Here is a 21,827-nt window from a genome sequence, read left to right as displayed (position 1 = left end):
CACAAGAAGGCTGTGATATGACTTCCAGAGGATAAGTGGAGGACAGGTGTTTAAGATAAGCTTTGTTCAGGCATGAGTTACAGCACTGTTAGTTATGAGTTTGGTGTTAATAAACCAACAAGTATATTAAATAAGGTGTATTTAAACACAGAAAGATACACAAAACAACATTATGTCTTGATAATTTGAGAAAAACGTGACCAGAGGCTCACGGGAACCTGTATTTCCTCCAGGGACAATGATTCAGTATTTACTAATTCATTGTTCGTGGCAACTTTATAGAACATCATTACGACACATAATGAGAATCTACTGTATGTTTACCTAACTGCTTTATGATATTGTCTTCCATGACTATGCCACATGTATTTACCCTTTGTCCATATTTAGATTATGTTCAATTTTTAATTATAAAAAGTTTTAAAAATTATATTAACATTTCATCAGGTTATGTAGGTAGGAGTGAAATATTAAGGTCTCTACACATTTTCAGTAAGAGTAAATGTCACCATATTTCCCTCTAAAACATTCTATTTAGTGGTATTTTCACTAATAAAGTATAGAGGTTCCAACTGCTCTACCAACTATCAAGCATAGGGCATTATCAACCTTAAATATTTACCTACATGATAGATGTGGATTGGTATTTCCTTGATTGGGATATAAAATGTTCCTGATTTCGATTGGAACTGAGGATTTTTTTTGGTATTCTGGACTATTTTGAAAAGTTAATTATGTAAATACAGTTGGGTCAGATTTAATAATTTAAAATAAATAGAAAATTTTATGTGCAAGCTTGGCTCTTTCATAATTGCATGTAAATACCCATGAAAGTAGAAACAAAAGGGCCGGGCATGGTTGCTCACCCTGTAATCCCAGAACTTTGGGAAGCCAAGGCAGGCTGAACTTGAGGTCAGGAGTTCTAGACCAGCCTGGCCAAAATGGGAAAACCCTGTCTCTACTAAAAATACAAAAATTAGGCCGGGCGCAGTGGCTCATGCCTGTAATCCCAGCACTTTGGGAGGCTGAGGTGGGCAGATCATGAGGTCAGGAGTTCAAGACCAGCCTGGCCAACATGGCAAAACCCCGTCTCTACTAAAAATACAAAAATTAGCTGGGCGTGGTGGCAGGTGCCTGTAATCCTGGCTACTCAGGAGGCTGAGGTAGGAGAACACTTGAACCTGGGAGGCAGAAGTTTCAGTGAGCCAAGATCATGCCATTATACTCCAGCCAGGGAGACAAGAGCAAGATTCCATCTCAAAAAATATGTACATATACAAAAATTAGCGGGACATGGTGGGTCGTGCCTGTAATCCCAGCTCCCTGGGAGGCTGAGGCATGAAAATTGCTTGAACCCAGGAGGCAGAGGTTGCAGTGACTGCACCACTGCACTCCAGCATGGGCAACAGAGTGAGACTGTGTCTCAAAAAAGAGAGACAAAGGAAAAAGTTGAAAGAAATGAATGATGTTAGAATTTGGGTGAGCACAAAGTGGCCCACAGGCCAAATCCAGCCTAGTATTTGTTTTTGTCAGTAGTTTTGTAGGAACACAGCCATGCCCATTTGTTTACATATTGTCTGTGGCTGCTTTCATGCTGCCCACAGCAGAGCTGAGTAGTTGCAAAAGACACCACGTAATCCATGAACCCTGAATATTTACTATCTGGCCCTTTACAAAAAAAAGTTTGCCAACTCCTAATGTAGGAGCATAATTGCCATAGATTGATGTAAACATCTGAGTTTTTATCATCACTATTCAATATCATGATTTGCTGTTACCATTACTCGACACTAAAACTCAGAACTTACATGGTTGAAATTATTTTCTATTCTTTTGGGCCTATTTTATAATTATATTGTCATTTTAAAACTTACATATTAACTATAAGGTATAAACTACTATCTGCAAGAAGATGAATTTATTTTACTTCAAAATTATATTTTGCTTTTTTAAATAATTGTACCTAACTGACAGCACTATGCTTAAAATTCCTTTGATTAAGAAATCACACTGGTTCTTCCTTTATGTTTCCATCTAATGAGTCACTTTTAGAGTGAATCATTTCTCAATATGGCTTGTCCTGAGATACAGGCTAAGGCAAAAATAATAACAGATAATGTAAATAGGAAAAATAAATTTTCAAAAAATTACTACAATTGTTATCAGTATTTCTTCTGCTTTTATTTTGTTTTTGACTCGTATTTGCTTAATCCATGTAAATATGTCCCAAGGAATCCAATTATATTTTTTTGCAGATACTTTCTTTTTCCTCTTGGAGTGGCTGTAGGTGAAAATTTTTCCTGGTATTTATCACAAGTTGTTGATTACTCCTTTGAAATACCCTATGATGCTCTGTAGTCACTTAATAGCTAGATATATTTGGGAGAATATACTATGCATAAGTTTTATGCCTAGAGACTTAGTAGTTACCACCTTTCCATTTGACTACTTACACTATGAATGACAGAGAAAGAGACATTTTGTTTGTTTGTTTGTTTTTAAGAAAAGCTCTATTAAAAATAGCACATGCTCATAAAGCAGAGCACAAAAACATAGGTAACTCCTTGTTAAAAGATCACAAATGGCTGGGTATGGTGGCTCATGCCTGTAATCCCAGCACTTTGGGAGACTGAGGCAGGCAGATCATGAGGTCAAGAGATGGAGACCATCCTGGCCAACATGGTGAAACCCTGTCTCTGCTAAAATACAAAAAATTAGCCAGGTGTGGTGGTGCATGCCTGTAGTCCCAGCTACTTAGGAGGCTGAGGCAGGAGAATAGCTTGAACCTGGGAGGTGGAGGTTGCAGTGAGCCGAGATTGCACCACTGCACTCCAGCCTGGTGACAGAACAAGACTCCATCTCAAAAATAAATAAATAAATAAATAAGATCACAAACACAATGAAATTCTAGCAATCATCTTGATTTAATAACTCTGAAAGAAAGGTTTTATTTAAAGAAGGGTTGAAGAAATTTATTTGAAGTTCCACCAACATCCACATCTACCTATCAAACAGTAATCTTGTAAATGACTCTTTGGAACCTTTCCTGGCATCCTTCTCCCTGACTGGAAAGGATCACTTCTATTGTGTCCCACATCAATATAGCATTCCTTTGACTACTTCTCTTTTTACCTTTCAGTAGAGTATAAACTCTTTCAGAATAAGGTTGTAAGGTGTTCACCTTTGCATATCTAGATTCTAATATATTGCGTGACAGTTTGTTGAATGAATGAATGATTTATTCTTCCTCTTAAATTCTATTATCGCAATATATTCCAAGTTTTAGGTTTACTTCTTGATCTTAAAGACAACCCTGTTTGATTATCTTCTTCAGATTTACAGTTTGGATTCTGAGAACATCATGAAAGTTTGAATTTGAACTTGTTTGTTTTCTGCTTCATGTGAAATCCTTTAAGTGGAAACTTACCCTGATGACTCCATCCAGGCCTTTATTTATTCATCTTGTTATCAGGATGCTCACATTCCTTTATCCCATTAAAAGAAAGAAAAATAAACAGAACTCTTTTTCTTTCTACATCCTCCCAACACTTCTGACACCAAATGTGTGAGTTTTGCATACCAAGCAATTCTCCAGTTATCTGCAGACATGAACTGGGTGTCTGACAATTTAACTCAGTTTTGGCACTAACTGCCTGGCATTAGCATAGACCCCGCAGGTCAATTGCCACAAGACTGTCCCCAATTTCAGATGTAAGTCCCAGGTTGTGACTTGTTCTTCTGACAAACTGGCTATAAATCAGGGGTTCCATGGCCCCAACTTCAGGTTCAATAATTTTCTAGAACAGTTCACAGAACTTAGAAAAGCACCCTAGCTATACTTACCAGTTTATTATAAAGGATGCAACTCAGGAACAGCCAAATGAAAGAGATGCTTAGGACACAGTATGGGGGAGGGTACAGAGCTTCAGTGCCTTTTCTGGGCACATCACCCTCGCAGCACCTCCATGTCTTCACCAACCTGGAAGCTCTCCAAACTCCATTGTTTAGGCTTTTTATGGAGGTTCCATTAGGTGGGCACAATTAATTAAAGCATTGGCCATTGGTGATTGAATTCAGTCTCCAGCCCCTTTACCTTCTCTAGAGGCTGAAAGTTCCACCCTCTAATCACATGGTTAGTTCCTCTGGCAGCCAGTCCTTATCCTGAAGCTCTCTAGCGGCTTTCAGCCTCAAATCATCTCATTAATATGCAAAAAGACACTCATCGATGGACAGTCCAAGGGTTTTAGAAGATCTTAGAAACCAGGGACTAAGACCAAATATATATATAAAAGACATGCCCATCTTTTCTTTGGCTAAATGAAAAGAAAATAAAAAGGAAAGAAAAACATCGTTTTTTTTTTTCCCCATGATGTCCCAGTCAGAAGTCTCTCTTAATGACTATATTACTTACGTAGAATGATAAAGACTGCTAACTAGCCTAGCAACTCATGGATCTACCCAAACTTCCTTATAAATTTTATTATTGTTTATTTATTTTTACCCATAAAAAAGTGGTTCATAATATGTGTACACTAACTGGGGGCATCGGGACAGAAGAAGGAGGGATATGAGCACTGAGAAGGCAACTAATAATTGTCCATTGCATAAGATCTCTTTAGTGAGCATCAAAGTTAGAAGATGAAAGGTATGTATGTAATCCAGGGCCTTATATTTTATCAACAAAGATTAGTGTTTGGGGGAATTTCAGTCCAAAAACTGACCCTAGTTTTTCTCCACGTCATGGACATAATAACTGTAATAAAATGCTTTGTTGCCTACTGAATAGCAAATAAAGGTCAAATCCTTTAGCTTGGTATATATTGCCTTTAACAGTCTGAGTCCAGCCCAACCTTCTAGTCCCAACTCTTGCCACCATCTCTGTATTTCCTTCCATGCCCACTCATTTCAGATTTCTTATTTTATGCCTTTGCTCCCTCTGTTTTCATTATCTGGAAGCCTCCCCTCGTCACCTCTATCTGCCTACGGCAGAATTAGTTGTGTGCCTTATGTGTATTCTCAAATAACATTGTATATATACATTATATAAAAATACAGTATACAGTCATAACACCTATAAGTTTTTCCTAACATTTACCATAGCTCATATGTATATATTCATGCAATTACATGATTAATCTTTGTCTTCCCCCACTAGACTACAAGCTCTTGAGTGCAGAAATCAAGTCTAATCTAGTCTTTCTTGTATCCTTAGTACCTCACAGGTAGTAAGTGCTCCATAAATATCTCTTGCTATTGAATGTTTTTAAAAATATAAGAGACAGTGTGAAATAGTAGTTAAGATTGCTGTTTCAGTTATCAGATTTCCACAAGTCAAATCCTAGATTCATCACTTACTATCTGCGTGACTTTGGGCAGGCTCCTTAAATTTTCTCTATCTCTATTCTACCATCTTTTAATGGAAATAATAGTACCTATTTCATAGGGTTTTTAAAATGGAAAATGAGAATAGATAGATAGATAATGTTTAAATATTATGCCTACCATATAGTAAGCACTCAGTTAGCTATTATTGCAGTTATGCTTATTGCTAGATGTGGGAGTGCATGTGCCTGTTTTCTTACTAGACTATCTACTTCTTTAAGACTACAGCCAGCATCATTAACGATGTCAGGGCCTAGTCCAAGGCTCAGCATGTCATAGTCATTTGGTAAATGCTTATTAAATTGTTGTTGAATTTGAAGAATACTATTTAAGAAGAAACCACTAGGATAGTTTGATAATGACTTGCCTTCCCAAGTTCCACAGTCTTCTACTATTTTTATTAATTATGAAAATTAATAACTCTCACTTCTGTCATTTATTATGTGCCCAGTCTATTCCAGGCACTAATAATACATGAATTATTTCGTTTAACTATTTTTTTTGTTTTTGAGACGGAGTTTTGCTCTGTTGCCCAGGCTGGAGTGCAGTGGCATGATCTTGGCTCACTGCAACCTCTGCCTCCTGGATTCAAGCGATTTTCCTACCTCAGCCTCCCGAGTAGCTGGGATTACAGGCATGCAGGACCAGGCATGACTAATTTTTGTATTTTTAGTAGAGATGAGGCTTTGCCATGTTGACCTGGCTGGTCACAAGCTCCTGATCTCAGGTGATTCGCCTGCCTCAGACTCCCAAAGATGTCATTTAATTTTTGTAATAACTTGTGAGGTATAGGTTTTTCATTATACAGATGAGGCAGCTGAGCTTCAGAGAAGTTAAGGGACTTATTCCACATCATGCAGCTAGCAACAGAGAAAAAGAGAGTTTAAAGCCAGTTTCTTCCCTATAAATGAATATGTTGTAAAATAAAGTGTTCACCTATATTTATGACAACAGAAATGGCTTTAGTTGATTGAGAATGCACATTTTATAAAATAACTGGTAATGCCTCATGGCCTTGCCACAATGAGCAGCACACTAATGGAGGAAACCTCACTGACTTCTGGCCTTACAATCTCCAGCTGGCTTTGTGGACAGGGTTCATTAGTCTCAGAGTTTGGCAAAAGGACTGCAAAACATTCCATCAGCTTCCCTTGTTTACAGCAGGGCCTACATTAAAAGAAAGCTTGGATTATGAATAAATGGCATTTGTTTTATCCCTTTAATCATTTTCTGGCAGTCATGCTCACAGTACACATTCACAAATACACACAGATACAAATGTGCTGTCCTGTTCCCCAAAACAGCACCTTCAGAAGAACCTTTCAATGCAACATCCCTTCACTATTATTGAGGGAATGTGGGAGGTGTTTCTTCCCCACCACCCAAATGTACATTCACTTGTGGATATATCATAGAAATGCAAACAGATCACCAGATAATTGTGGTACTTACTATTCACAATCATAGATGAAAGAATGATTTCTAGAAGTTTTCCAGAAGAAGCAGCTCAATTACTGCTGAACAGTATAAGTCTTAGAGCACATAATCCTGAGTCTTCTCATCCTTTCCTGAGGCGTTAATGCTCATTCTTGGAAGAAACCTGGGCTGCTTAATTTTCCCCATAATATTTATGCTAGAAGAGTGAGATAATATTTTAAGAACACATTAATCAGGTTATCAAAAGCTGTTTTCATGTTTGATTAGTGCTTTGATGAATTTATTTCATGAGTACTCAAAAACAGAATGCAATTATTTTTTGAACATATTATTTTTGCTCCACTTAAATATAAAGAAACCTGTAAGGAAAACCTAGCTATAGTTTTATAATATATAATTTATAAGTACATTGTGTCAGCTGTTTGTTTGAGGCAGCAAGCGGGGGAAAGAAGCAACAAAGGAATTACTGAATTTGTTTTTGTAAGGAAAATATTATTTTGAATATTCATTAATCACCTCTTCTGTGTTGAAGACTTACAGGCAGGAGATACAAAAATGAAAAAGACACACTTGGAAATCACTCACTCTAGTAAGGACAACATTGCAGCACCAGAATAAAGAAGCTAATAGTGTCTGCTACCTTAAAATCCCAGCTCCCTCTAAAAACAACACTATACCACTCCTTGCCTATCTTAGTAGCTGAATGTAGCTGGTGAAACCCACACAACTAAGCTGAGGTCCCGGCCTCTCTTGTAAGCAATTCCTTCATACATTCTCCTTGGCCATGGTGCCTCTGGCATCACTTCCTTCACCCCTTCACACTCAGAGGATGACCTCACTTGCTGCTTCACTGAGAACATCAAGAGACAGCATCCACCTGCTCCCACCCTCATATCCTTCCACCACCTGCTTCTGGGCCCACAGTGTTCTTCCTTCTTCCTTCCCATCTCCTGGACGGGCTGCGAGTCCTGACTAAGATCGGCTCCTCCCCTGTTTTCATGATCCCATCCCCTCTCACCCATTCAAGAACTCTCTCCCCCAGTTGTTCCTCCTTCCTCCTCCCTCTCCTGGGTCACCAGTTTGATGTCTGTCTACTGAATCATTCCCATTTGCATAGAAATATGCTCTAATGTTTTCCATCTTATTTGAAAAGAAAACCCTCTTTTGACTCTTCAGCCCTCTTTAGCAATCGCCTCTTTCCTTTGCTATTCTTCACAGCAGAACTGCTTGAAAGAATTATATAAGCTCTCCTTCTAAAATGGAGAAAGAAAAAAAAAAAGAATTATTTAAGCGCTCTGCTTTCACTTCCTCTTTTTTTTGCCTGGAACCCACTCTAATCAATCCCTACTACAAAATGAAACAGCACATTGCCAAATTCAGTGGTCAGTTCTCATATTTCATTATTCGCCTTGTCAGCGGCATTTGACACACTTGATCTCTCCTTCCTGTTTGTTGTAACAGCTTTATTGAGATACAATTTATATACTGTAAAACTCACCCTTTTAAGGTTACAATTCAGTGGTTTTTCATATATTTACAAAGTTGTGCAACCATCAACAATATCTAATTCCAGAACATTTCATTACTCCCAAAAGAAACCCCATACCCATCTGCAGTTACTTCCCCTCCTCCATCCCCTGCCAGCCACTAATCTATTTTTTGTCTCCCTAGATTTGTGTGTTCTAGACATTTCCTGCCATTGGAATTATACGATATGTGTCTTTTTGTTTCTGCCTTCTTTCACTTGGCATAATGTTTTCAGGGTTCGTCTGTGTTCTATCACGTATCAGTACTTGACTCCTTCTTTTGACGGATCATATTCCATCCTACAGATATACCACATTTTGCTTATCCATGCGTCAGTTGATGGACATTTGAGTTGTTTCTACTTTTTGGCTACCATGAATAATGCAGCTGTGAACATTAATATACAAAATGAAATGTTTTACTGTAAAATTTTATGTAACGGAATGAAAATTTGTTAGTCTTCTACCTTAATTCCTACAATGCTCAGTTTAAACGATTACTTTTTGCCTGAATTTTTTCATGATAAAAGACTTAAAGTCAGAGAATTGAACAAATAACTTTGTAAAATAGCAGATGGAACTGTGTCAGAATTAATAAGAAACCTCACCCTACTACCATGTACAGATTTACCTGAGCAGTTTCTAAAAGGTGAGATTTCCTTGAGCCCACGTCTCAGGACAGATGGCTCTACCATGGGGCCATATAGTTAGAGCCAATGTAGTTTCTTGATAATGGTCATGCATTAATCATTCTTTTACTCTATAAATTCAGATTATTGTGATCTCTGTACCATAAATATTTTTAAGTGACAGATTTTGAAATTGAATATAAATGAAAGTTCTAAATAAAAGCAATGTTTACACAATAGAATTAATGTTTTATAGTATCAGCTGATTGTTAACATTTCAGTGTTTCTAGGAAGAAAGTAGATGCTATTATTTAGTTTCTTATTCATTATACAAACATTTAGTGGTCACCTACTGTTTGCTAAGTGCTATTCTATGAAGCAGGGCTATAGCAGTTAACAAAACCCACAAACATTTCTGCTGGAATGCCACTTCCCAGTTTGCAGAAGAGAGAGGAGCTGAGAGGGGCAGAGTTGAGGAAAACAAAGAACTAAGGAGTAGTACTTACTTGGGCCACACTGTGAACCTGTAATTGATTTGATCTCTTATATTTCAAGATAAGCTTCGTTTTATTTTGGTTTTTTTTTTAGTTTTTTGGGTTTTTTTTTTTTGAGACAGAGTCTCGCTGTGTTGCCCAGGCGGGAGTGCATTGGTATGATCTTCACTCACTGCAACCTCCGTCTCCCAGGTTCAAGTGATTCTCCTGCCTCAGCCTCCTGAGTAGCTAGCATTGCAGGCATGCACCACCACACCTGGCTAATTTTTTAATTTTTAGTACAGACAGAGTTTTACCATGTTGGCCAGGCTGGTCTCGAACTCCTGGCCTCAAGTGATCCGCCTGCCTTGGCCTCCGAAAGTGCTGGGATTGCAGGGGTGAGCCACCATGCTAGGCCTCAACATAAACTTTTTGAAAAGTATAAAATTTCTTTTTTCTCATATATGAGTGATTTTTCTAACAAAGTTAAATTGAGTTATGCTGAAATACAGACTTGCTCTAAAACTTGGATCAAGATGCGATTTTAATTAGTTTTAACTGTTTAACATTGTCCCATTTTTACTGTTATAAAAAAAGATAAGCATGTGTAAGAAACTACTCCCCTCCTAAAATATATATATTCCCTAAGGCATGTTAATAATTTTCTCAGAAAAAAAAACTGGAGAGTTAGTTAGCTAGTACTGTGGCTGGCACAGGAGGGATTCATTAAATTGTCTATGAGGAGAGTAGCAGCAGAGGAGAGTAGCAGCAGTTTAGTAAACAAATCTCTTTTTTAGAAAGCTAAATGAAACATTTTTTTAAGCAAAAACAAAGGACTTTTTATGACTTAGAGTTTTTTGTGATCTTTAAATAAAAACTGTGTATTTTTTTTTTTTTTTTTTTTTTTTTTGCAAATTCAGAACTAAGCATCTCTTTTCTGGTACTTTGTTATTTCACATTTCTTCTTATGAAGATTATGAGTTTAACGAACATTAAAGAGAGGCAAGAAGCTTTGCCATCTTCCATACAAGTGACAGGTGGAGGAGAGAAGAGGCCAAAGATAATGGGGAGGACTGCTTAAATTTCTTTAGAAAGTCTAAGTGTTAAAAGTTAGTGCTACTCCTTTTGTCCTTCTATCTCAATTTTTCATAATCATTTGAGCCTTGAACATAATCTTCTGTCCTTTCCTAATCACTTCTCAAAGAACCTGATGAAGAATATAGAGTCCATGAAAAGAATACCGTTAGAGTTTGGGTTTTTTGGTTTTTTGTTTGTTTGTTTCTTTTGGAGGTGGGGATGTTGAGACAAGGTCTCACTCTGTCACACAGACGGGAGTGCAGTGGCATGGTCACAGCTCACTGCAGCCTCAACCTCCTGGGCTCAAGCCATTCTCCCACCTCAATCTCCCAGGTAGTTGGGACTACCGGTGAACACCACAATGCCTGGCTATTTAAAAATATATATATATATTTTGTAGAGACAGGGTCTCACTATGTTGCTGAGACTGGTCTCCACCTCCTGGTCTCAAGCAATCCCCCCATCTCGGCATCCCAAAGTGCTGAGATTACAGGTGTGAGCCACTGTGCCCAGTCCACACTTAGAGTTTTTTCACTTTCAAAATGCAAGCACAGCAACTGAACAGTGCTTAGGGTGACTCCTTAGACTAAAATATCAGTTTGTTATGCTTAAGCTTTTAAAAATTACTTACTTACAATACTGCCTCATAATAGCTTACTAAATTATTATTTTTAATTTTCCTCCTGTTGACTCACAAGCACATTACTTTTCTGGGAAGAAACTTTTAAGTGGAGAAACCTTCTACTCCTCCACAAAGGAAAAGAAGCTGTCCAGTAAACAAAATCCCTCCTGCTTCATATCCACTTAGCATGGCAGATAATTCGTGCTGTACACTCTCCCATGGAACAGAGAGCCTATGCTTACAGCTTACTGTTGTATCATCACAGTTATATGAGGGCAATGTATAAAAATTAAGGTTGAGGCATGATATTTTAATGTCTTTTTTTATTTTCAGTCACATTAATTTATCAGGGTAATTTAGTGCCTGGTATCACATAATATTTTTTTGATGATGGGTTCTTTATACAATTTTTAAAGATTAGACCATCTTAAAATATTTTTAGTGTTGACTGTGACGATTTGTTTTTTGACTTTCAAAACAAATTATTGTGTATTTTAAGTATGATGACCCTAGTTTTATTGGAGGTATATATCTACCCCCCTTTGCATTTTTATTTGCTAAACTAGCTCATACTATATCCCATAAAAAGTACTTTACTATCTTATTTAAAACTTTGTAAGTATTTTAATGGCTGAGTAATCCTTTATCATGTGGATATGCCATAATTTACATATGATAGTAATTTGTTTATTTAGAATGCTTACATTTTCATTCTATTGTAAATAAAATATGATGAACATATCTTCCATCTAGTTTTGTCCTCAAATTCGATTTTTTTTTTCATAAGGCTATGTTTCTAGAATGCTTCAACAGGTGCCAGAGAAATAAATTGAAAGAAAAGAAAATGTTAACTTCTAATACCCAAAAAGAAAATGGTTGCATTATGGTAGGTAATATGACTTTCATTTAAAATGCCATTTATTCTTGCAATTCCAACATTTAACATATAACCAAGCATATAGACTAGTGGTTAAGCACAGGTACTGAGGCCTATCTGGGTTCTGATGGTAACTCTGCCACTTACTCACTGGAATAAATGAAATTTTTTTGTGCCTCAGCTTCCTCATCTTTCAAATGATAATAATAACAGCTCTTGACTCCTTGGGTGGTTGTGAGAATTAAATGGGTTGGTTTATGTAAATCTCTTGGAACCGTGCCTGGCATAGAATAAGTGCTCAGTAAATATTAATTATAACAGCAGCAGCACCAGGATTTAAGAGAATGTTTTCTAATTTTACTGTCTCAAAGAACATTCCTTTGTTTTTATTCCAATGGCATGTTAAATACTAAAGTACCTTAAAAATGCCACAATTAGAGCTACTGCACACCTGCAGATACATGCATGGAATGTACTCTTTTTGAGATTCCTGGAATTGTTTGTATTTTAGTTGTACACATAAATCACACAGCATATACCTAGATCTTTATCTCAGATAGCCAGTGGCAGAATTCTTATGAGCAAAGTGTTCATCATAGGTGGTTTGGGGGATTTTATAGTTTTTACCTTCATATACAAAAGTTACTAAATGATCAAATAAATTAAGAAATGACTAAAAGAAAGAAGCAAAGTGTGGTGTGAACTAGTGGATGTCAGTTATAATTGCAGTGGAAAGAGAAAGCTGGTCTCCCCAGTCTGTATCCCCAACCCTTGGCCATTTTCCTGCTTCAGCCACATGTTATGAGCGAGGCTGAAGCACATTCACTCCATTTATTAACAGTAAGGCTGTTGGCTCGATTTGGAGTCCCTGACCAGCAGGGCTTGCCCGAGCCTCATGGAGCCAGTAGCAACTCTTGCCGAGATAAGGTGGGTCTAAATGGCCTCCTGGGCCCACTTCTTGTCTGTCTTCCCCTCGATTAGAATATGTTTCATAAAAGCATGGAGTTTGCTTTTATGTTAGTCAGGGTTCACTAGAGGGACAGAGCTAACAAGATAGATGTTTATATGAAGAGGAGTTTATTAGGAGAATTGACTCACACGATCACAAGGTGAAGTCCCACAATAGACTGCAAGCTAAGGAGCCAGGAAGCCAGTCTGAGTCCCAAAACCTCAAAAGTAGGTAAGCCGACAGTGCAGCCTTCAGTCTGTGGCTGAAGGTCTGAAAGCCCTGGCAAACCACTGGTGTAAGTCCAAGAGTCCAAAAGCCGAAGAACCTGGAGTCTGATGTTCAAGGGCAGGAAGCATCCAGCACAGGAGAAAGATGGAGGCTAGAAGACTCAGCCAGTCTAGTCCTTCCACGTTCCTCTGCCTGCTTTTATCCTAGCTGAGCTGGCAGCTGACTAGATGGTGCCCACCCAGACTGAGGGTGGGTCTGCTCCTCCCAGTCCACTGACTCAAATGCTAATCTCTTTTGGTAACACCCTCACAGGCACACTTAGGAACAATACTTAGTATCCTTCAATCAAGTTGACACTCAGTATTAACCATCACAGTCTCCTTATTTTAACACCATGAAATGTTGTCAAACAACTGTCCTTGTGCTTGCTTTAATATGGACAGGGAACCAAGTCTAAATGTGAGATTTTTTTGGCTAATTAGTTTGAAATCTTACTGCATTTTCAGTGTTTGTATTGATTTTTCATGTCTATTCTTTTGAAAAATAATCACATGCAAAAGGAACTCCTTAATGAAATATATAATAGCATATATTTTTACTTCCATGTTCTTGCTATTAATGTTTTTTTAAAAAAAGTATTCTTGGTATTCTTGAAAATTGCTAAGAGAGTAGATTTTAAGTTTTCTCACCACAAAAAATGTATGTGAAGTAATGCGTATGTTAATTATCTGTTTAGCTGTTCCACAGTGTATACATATTTCAGAACAACATGCTGTATAGGATGAATATATATAATTTTTGTCAATAAAAAAGTCAATCTTGGCAAATATGGACTACAGAAGTGTTTTTGTAAGTTTATAATTTAAAAAAAATTTTCCTTGCTTTCATGATTTTATGAGCTTAAAAATGCTCTACAAAGAAATGTCATGAAAAATGAATTGGCAGTCACCAGATTTGGGCAAATTTTATGTAACAACAGTAATAATAAAAACTAGCTTTTATTGAGTGTTCACTTTGCTCTATCCTAAATATAGCTCTTTACCAAATTATGTTCATATATTTTGTTTGTTTGTGTTGTTTGGTTTTGTAAATTAATGTTATTTTTAATTGACAAGTCATAATTGTACATATTTCTTCATATATTGTTTTATATAATCTTCATAAAGGCATGAATTTATTCAATATTTATGTTCATATTTATTCCCATATTACTTTTAAAAACTATCTGTTTTACTGACTATCCTCCAGGATAGTCAATGTCTTAAGAATACCTTGTGGTTGACTAGTGGATTGTCTCACAATATAAGTATTTATTAATAGATCCAAAACTTTGCTAGACTTTATGGTAAAAATGTTAACAAGAAGAATATAAGGAAGGAGAGAGAAAGAGATAAACAATAGGAGGAGACTATAATCTCAATCTGCAAAGAACCCATTGAGACCATATGACCTAGAAACATGAAAAAACGCAGATTAAAGTATCAGGCAATGTGTAATCAAGCGTAGACTATGTGGTAGTGTGTTATGGAAATTCAGAGTTGGGAAAGGTCATTAAGACCTGAAGTTAATTCCGGGCACTGTGGCTCAAGCCTGTAATCCCAGCACTTTGGGAGGCCAAGGTGGGCAGATGACTTGAGGTCAGAAGTTTGAGACCAGCCAGGCCAACATGGTGAAACCACATCCCTACAAAAAATACAAAAATTACCCTGGCTTGGTGGTGCATGCCTGTAATCCCACCTACTCAGGAGGCTGAGGAAGGTGGAGGTTGCAGTGAATCAAGATCACACCACTGCACTACTCCAGCCTGGGTGACAGAGCGAGACTATGTCTCAAAAAAAAAAAAAAAAAAAAAAAGACCTGAAGCTTGTTAGAGAAACTCCACTGGAGTTATCTCAGCCTCAAAGGAAGTTAGGATTGGTTTGGTTTTAGGCAGTTGAGTGGCCGGTGATGAGCACATGACATTCCAGATGTAAGGACAAGCATGGGAAAAATCCTAGACACAAGAAAAAGCTTCTAGTGTACCAAATACAATTGATCCAAGGTTTCTAATTTTTCCTACAATTCTGGCATAATGTTTTTTACATTTTAAAGGAAAACAATTTTGATTGTATTCATACTCATTCTGATCTAAAATAAGGGAACATGAGGGTATTTGGGGGGCTAGAGGGAACATAACTTCAGATACAGTCTGAGAAGTCAGTACCCCCAGGATTCATTTGAGACATGTGTTGCCCATGCATTCCGAGATAAAAGAAAACTAAAAAGCTTGTGTTTTTCCTATTTATTACCTTAATCAAAAGTTTATTAGATCTTACTTTGCCCTACAAAAGAGGGCTACAATAGAAACCACCAACAAATTCGTGTTTTGCTTTTTGGTAGTAAATATTTGTGAATACCTTTCAGACACTGGCATCCTTTATTCCAGTGGTTCTTAGCTCTTTTTTTTCCCGCCTCTTTCCAACTGTTTTTTATTTCCTTCAATCCAAGTTGCCAGACTGACATACTCCCATATCATTCCTCATTATATAGAATGATTATTCTAAGGAGGGGTGGGCCTGGGGAAGATTTCTGTCAGAATAGAAATCTTCTCGGTAGGGTATGGGGTATATAAGATTTGAATGTTCTCCTTGGAAATATTTGTATCTCCCCTTCCCTGTGCCCTTTGCTATATCATTTTTATATGTAGCTTAAATTTCATTTTTAGCTTGATATTTTTCTGGGGTGTTATAAATTGGATTATTGCAAAATTAGAATAAATTGTCTTTTTCCAAAAACTTAATTTGAAAGACTTTAACATTTATCTAGCTCTCCACCATCCCTCTTTTTTTTTTTTTTTTTTCTTTTAGATCCCAAAGTCCAGGAGTGAGGGTTCTATTCAGACCCACAGAGTACTGCAACCAGAGCTATCTGATGGCATTCCTCAGCTCAGCTTGTGGCTAAGCCGTAGAAAATCCTGCTTGGAAGACATGAATTCAGCAGAGGATGCTAGTAGTGCCAAGTTGGTACCCAGGTTGGCACGTTTTCTTTATCTACACAATCCATATTGCATTATCCGCGCTTACGTTTGGGCCCACATATGTAGGTATTTCTGCATTGGTCTACCACTGGAGTTTACAGGATGTAGATCAGTAAAGATATTTAAAATTCACTGTATGTTTTGAGAATTTTCTAACAGTTCTTATCACAGTAGCATTCTAGTTGTTTTGTTTTCCAGATTGAAACAAGTGATTTAATCAACAGAAGTTATGTTAGGCTCAGAGTTAAAGCTGAATTGTTATTTTTGGATGCTTTCTCATAGTATGTTCAGTGGAAAATATTATCTGCAATTTAAAATGGAGATCAAAGTTGTCACTGGAACCAGCTCTCACAGACTAATTTTGAATGTTCATTTTTAACCAGCATGTTGCACATTATAACTGAAAGCAGACTTCTCTGGTATACTTGAAGAAAAAAACCTGCAATGTTTTTTGAGACAGAGTCTCAGTCTGTTGCCCAGGCTGGAGTGCAGTGGTGCAATCTCGGCTCACTGCAACCTCCGCCTCCCAGACTCAAGCAATTCTCCTGCCTCAGCCTCCAGAGTAGCTAGGACTACAGGTGTGTGCCACCACGCCCAGGTAATTTTTTTTTGTATTTTTAGTAGAGATGGGGTTTCACCTTGTTGGTCAAGCTGGTCTCGAACTCTTGACCTCATATGATCCCCCTACCTCGGCCTCCCAAAGTGCTGGGATTACAGGCATGAGTCGCTGCGCCAGGCCACAATTTTCTTAAAATAGGTAAATTTGGGCTTGAATTTTATTTACTAGTAGCTTGAATTTTATTTACTACTAGAATTACCATAATTCCAGAAATTATATAATTTTCATTTTAATAATATCTTCCATTATAACTTATAACCTATTTTTAAAATAAAAATACTCCAGGAAGTTGAAAGAAGTCATTAAACAGAGATATAATGTAGTTAAGGAGCTTGCCACTTTGTATTGCCTTATAGAAGACATAGCATTTGAGCTGGATCTGATGAAGATAATTTATATGATGAAGATGGTGAAGATAATTTAGATAGGAAGAGAAAGAAGACAAGAGTATTGTAGATATGCTTATTTAGGAGGCATAACAGGTATTTTGGAAATTGTAACTGGAAGTAGTTGGAGATAAGGCTGGAAAGATAGAGTGAGGCCAGGTCATAGGGGACCTTGAATGCCTGGTTCAAGTATTTTTTCATTCTTTCATTCGTTGAACAAATGTTTGGGTGGTTAACGTCTGGTTCTAGGAACTGCTTTAAGACTGGAGATGCAGAGCAATGAACGAAACCAACCAGGCCCCTGTGTTAAGGAACCGTAGATGCTAATGAGGAGAGCAATAGAGAGACATGATAGAAAAAAAGACTGTGAGGAAGATGACTTCAGCTCTAATAAATGGAAGGTATTAAGAAATTATAACAGTTTAATAGACTGACACAAAGATCAATTTAGTTTGAGTAGTCAGAGAAAGTTTGTTCTGAGACATAAGGAGGGGGAGAAAGTCTGTAAAAATCAAGGAAAGAGCATTCCAGGCAGAGATTATAGCAAATGCAAAAGAACCGAAATAGGAGAACCTCGATTTTATCCTAGAGGTAATATGAAGCCAATGAAAGTTTGAGCTGGTTAGGGGAGGTGACAGATACCATGGGGAGTTAGTATATTAGGAAAAGTATAACCTCCATCAGTGTGCAGGACAGATTGGAAGAGGTAGAGTTTGGAGGCAATTGCAGTGTTGGTTCCTTCAACAGATGTTAATCTTTATTGAAATCTAGTTATGTGGCATTTACTGGAAAGATGTAAATCTCCCACTTGGGGAGATAGAAGGTGAATGAATAAAAATTCAATAATTTGCCTTAAAGACACATTTGCTATGTGCCTATTATGTACTAGACACTGAAATCATACATAAGATTCAGGTGCTTCCCTTGAGAAACATAAAATACAACTCACAATACATAGAAACATAAAATACAATTCAAATACAATGCAAAATAGTTAAGAGTGTATCAGGCAGGGAAATAGAGACAAGGGTGCCCCGGAAGAAAAAGCAACAAGTGTGAGGACATTCAGGGCAGTGAGGACAATTTGGGGGAGAGCTGCAAGTGTGGCAGTGGATTCAGGACATCTGCAGTTTACAGTGTAGAATGTAGGGGAAGGTAAAGGTGAATTAAGTGACTAAGCTAAATAGGTCAGGTCGTGAAAAACCATATCCCATATTTGGATTTTCTCTTGAAAATGATAGGGAGTAATTCTAGGAATATAAGTAGAAAAATGATATAAATAGATTTGTATCTTATCAAAGATCCCATGACAACCATGGAAAGGTAAGGAACAAGGAAAGATGATGGAAATAGTAAGAGGTGCTGGGAGACCAGCAAGCAGGACTTTGGAGCAATTCAGTGCAAGTAAGAGCCTTTGTGAAGTCATTGTCAGTTACTGAGAACAGGCAGGTGTGGATAAGTCTTAGTCCCTTGAGGGTGTGGGAGAAAATAGACTACTGCTTATAGGGGGGCTTGGTCCAGAAAGGGTTGGAGTCTTTCAATGTTTATTGTGTTTCTTCTGGGTTTTTTAAATACCTTAATGAATCAAATGTTGGCAGGTTTAGACGCTTAAGGGGCAGAGCCAGTGGAGAGGAGAAGCTGATGTTGCAAGCCAGGAGGTAATAGAGCAAGGACCTCCAGGAGGGAATCCAGAGACCAGGTGGCCGTATCTTCTGTAAGGCAGCCTGGGTGCTGTACAACCACAAGGACACTTTTCATATTATAGCTTCTGTGAACAAACAGTGGTGGGCGGTGCACCTTCTGCAGAGAGAGAAGGTCATAAGCAATAGAAGAATTAGCCTTGGCCATTGAGGAACAGTTGGAAAAGAATAAGGGGCACAGATATAGTAGTCCTCTTTACAGTTTTCTTCTCTAGTTTAAAAATCATAGTCAAGTGGCTAGGTGACAAGAGCTAGTGTCAATGTTATTTTGCCAAATTACCCTGTAAAGAATTATGTCAAAAATGCCTTAAGTAAAATAGTGAAAAGAAAAATTCAGATGTTTGTTGTTTGTGTAATTTTTTTTCTTCCAATCAGAAAATGAAAATAAGTTTCCTGCTTTCAAAGTTAACAAGAGCCTCCTTTTGAAGAAGGAATCAGTATTTCTGAGATACAAATCAAGAAGTGAGATTATGGAGAGAAGGCACAGTTAGCCATTGCTGTAGCAACTATTTGTTCTTCTGGTTGTCATATGTTATCCCCAGTTAAAACAAATGCATAGCTGTATTTCTAAATTTCTTATATTTTTTCTAGTTTGTTTTTTAAGACAGGCTTTCACTCTATTGCCCAGGCTAGAGTACAATGGTGCAGACTCAGCTCACTGCAGCCTTGACATCCTGAGCTTAAGCAATTCACCAATACACCCACCTTGGCCTCTCAAAGTGCTGGGATTACAGGCATGAACCACCATGTCCAGCCCAACTTTCTAGTTTCTAAAAGTAGAGTCAGACAACATTAAAGGTCTAGATACAACAACATTATCCATGTTTAACCTGGCCACCTCTATCACACAGAAACTTTTTCAACTTCCTGTCTCTATCCATAGATCTACTGTATCTGTGAAGAGATGTTTACTTTTTAATTTGATTTACCTCCTTGTGAGACAAATTATCAAGAGATAATTGGAGATAATTAAAAATAAATTTTAAATCCTTTATATATCTTTGAAGTAACCAAATCATGTTAAATGTGTAATATAATGTAATCATATTTTTATTTCAAAAATGAAATATGAAGCTATTTTCATTTGCAGCTTTCATATGAAGCTATTGTACTTGCCAGAACAAGTTATTGGCTAGTTCATATATTTTAAATTAAAAAATAAATGTGTCTGTGTGGAAAATACACAGAGCCCACAAAATCTTTCTCCAAATCTTCTACTTAACAATTTATTATTTGTCCTAGTCTTAAATGGTAATATCACTTGGTAAAGTTACTAAAAGTCACTGAATTGTAGAAATAGGTGGGCTTTATGATATGTAAAATATACTTCAATAATACTGTTTAAACAAATACAAATGCAAAAAAAGCTGGAGTGAGGAGGGATATGCTTTAACAAGAATGTCACTTGATTACAAAATGCTAAAATACAGCCATTGTTATTAAGTCAATGCTGTCTGCAGAGAGAGTTATTTTGTTATATTTTAAGAGATTTTTGTCCTTCATACTTTTCTTTGACTACATCAGAGCATGGTGGCGGGAATAAAGGTCAGGTTCTCATGAAAGGTGATTCCTAAGCAGGGAGAGGAAGAGGGGAAAAATGCTCTTTGTTTTCTCGTCCTGGCAGGATTCCAATTTGTAGCTTACTGTACTGTAATCAAAAGTTATTGAAGTAATCAGTATTTCGGGGAGACGTTAAAACAGAAAGAAAAGGCTGAAACGTCTTGGAAGTTTCTTAAAAAAATCATAGTTCCATTGTTTGTTTAAGCAGAAAAGTTAACCAGTTTGCTACTAGGATTAAGACAAGCTCTGTGACTCTAGGAAAATTGTCATTAGGTTTGAGTGTAAACAGAAGTTCATGGCCTTCTTTCAAGGTACTGTAGATAAGCTCACAATTAATGAAAGTTTTGTACTCGGGTGTCTCATAAAGAGATTAATATTAAATATTTTTATTTTCTATAATGAGAATAAAGAAATAGCTACCACTATTCCAAGTATTTCTCTGAAATAATATGAAGAATACATAAGGAAAATGTCTTTGCTTATGTTACAGATGTGTTCTTAATTGGATAGATAAATGAGGGAAACATAATAAGTCACTTTTCAATGTATATTAAAAATAAATCGTACTGTGGGAGAGTGTGCTTCGGATGAGAGTTGTTCTAAAAGGACTTTCTTAGCTATTTATTCCTTTTCCCAACACTTTTTCATTATTTAGGAAATACATTCTTGTTAAAAAAGTTAATACATCACTGATGGCTAAAGTTCCCTTTGATTCTCTTGCTTCATGATTCTAATTCACTCCTTTCTCCCCCAGGGGTAACTGCTATTACAGGTTTGGTAATGTATTCTTCCAGACTTATTTCTGTGGATTTCCCCAGGAATGTATCTCACACATTTTTCAATTTTTAAAAAAAATGTTCATTTAGTAAATGTGTTGTGGTGCTTCACAGATTCTTGAAAATTCTCCTATTTCCTGTATTGCTTCCTCCTCCTGCGATGTTCCTTCGCCCTTCTGTCCAAATTGCAGCGTCCTCAAAGTCTCCTTCCTGGGCTGTCTGCTCTGTCTGTCTGCTGTTCCTCCCATGGCTAATCTAGTTCCACAGGAGGAAAAAAATAGAAATCAGTATCTCAGGCCTGAGCTCAGTCCTAAGCCTCCAACACCTGCCAGACAATCTCCACTTCAGGATGTTTTTTTTTTTTTTTTTTTTTTATTATTATACTTTAAGTTCTAGGTTACATGTGCATAACGTGCAGGTTTGTTACATATGTATACTTGTGCCATGTTGGTGTGCTGCACCCATCAACTCGTCGGCACCCATCAATTCGTCATTTATATCACGTATAACTCCCAATGCAATCCCTCCCCCCTCCCCCCTCCCCATGATAGGCCCCGATGTGTGATGTTC

The 21,827-nt window shown here is 37.3% G+C and overlaps 1 protein-coding gene across 9 annotated transcripts in view; it reads left to right on the top strand.

Annotated features, from left to right (window-relative positions):
- The window catches only part of FAM13A (family with sequence similarity 13 member A), a 418,718-nt gene that overhangs the window by 273,592 nt on the left and 123,299 nt on the right, over positions 1 to 21,827 (top strand). For all 9 annotated transcript variants that reach the window (XM_033214803.1, XM_033214801.1, XM_033214804.1 and 6 more), the window contains one exon: positions 16,047 to 16,210. In XM_033214803.1, the coding sequence (XP_033070694.1) occupies positions 16,047 to 16,210 (164 nt within the window). The remainder of the gene's footprint in view (positions 1 to 16,046; positions 16,211 to 21,827) is intronic.

The sequence above is a fragment of the Trachypithecus francoisi genome, unplaced genomic scaffold (genome assembly GCF_009764315.1).
Source record: "Trachypithecus francoisi isolate TF-2019V2 unplaced genomic scaffold, Tfra_2.0 Lachesis_group1, whole genome shotgun sequence".
NCBI lineage: Eukaryota > Metazoa > Chordata > Mammalia > Primates > Cercopithecidae > Trachypithecus > Trachypithecus francoisi.
The sequence above is the reverse complement of the archived record's forward strand: the minus strand, read 5'-3'. Positions and strand labels throughout refer to the sequence as shown.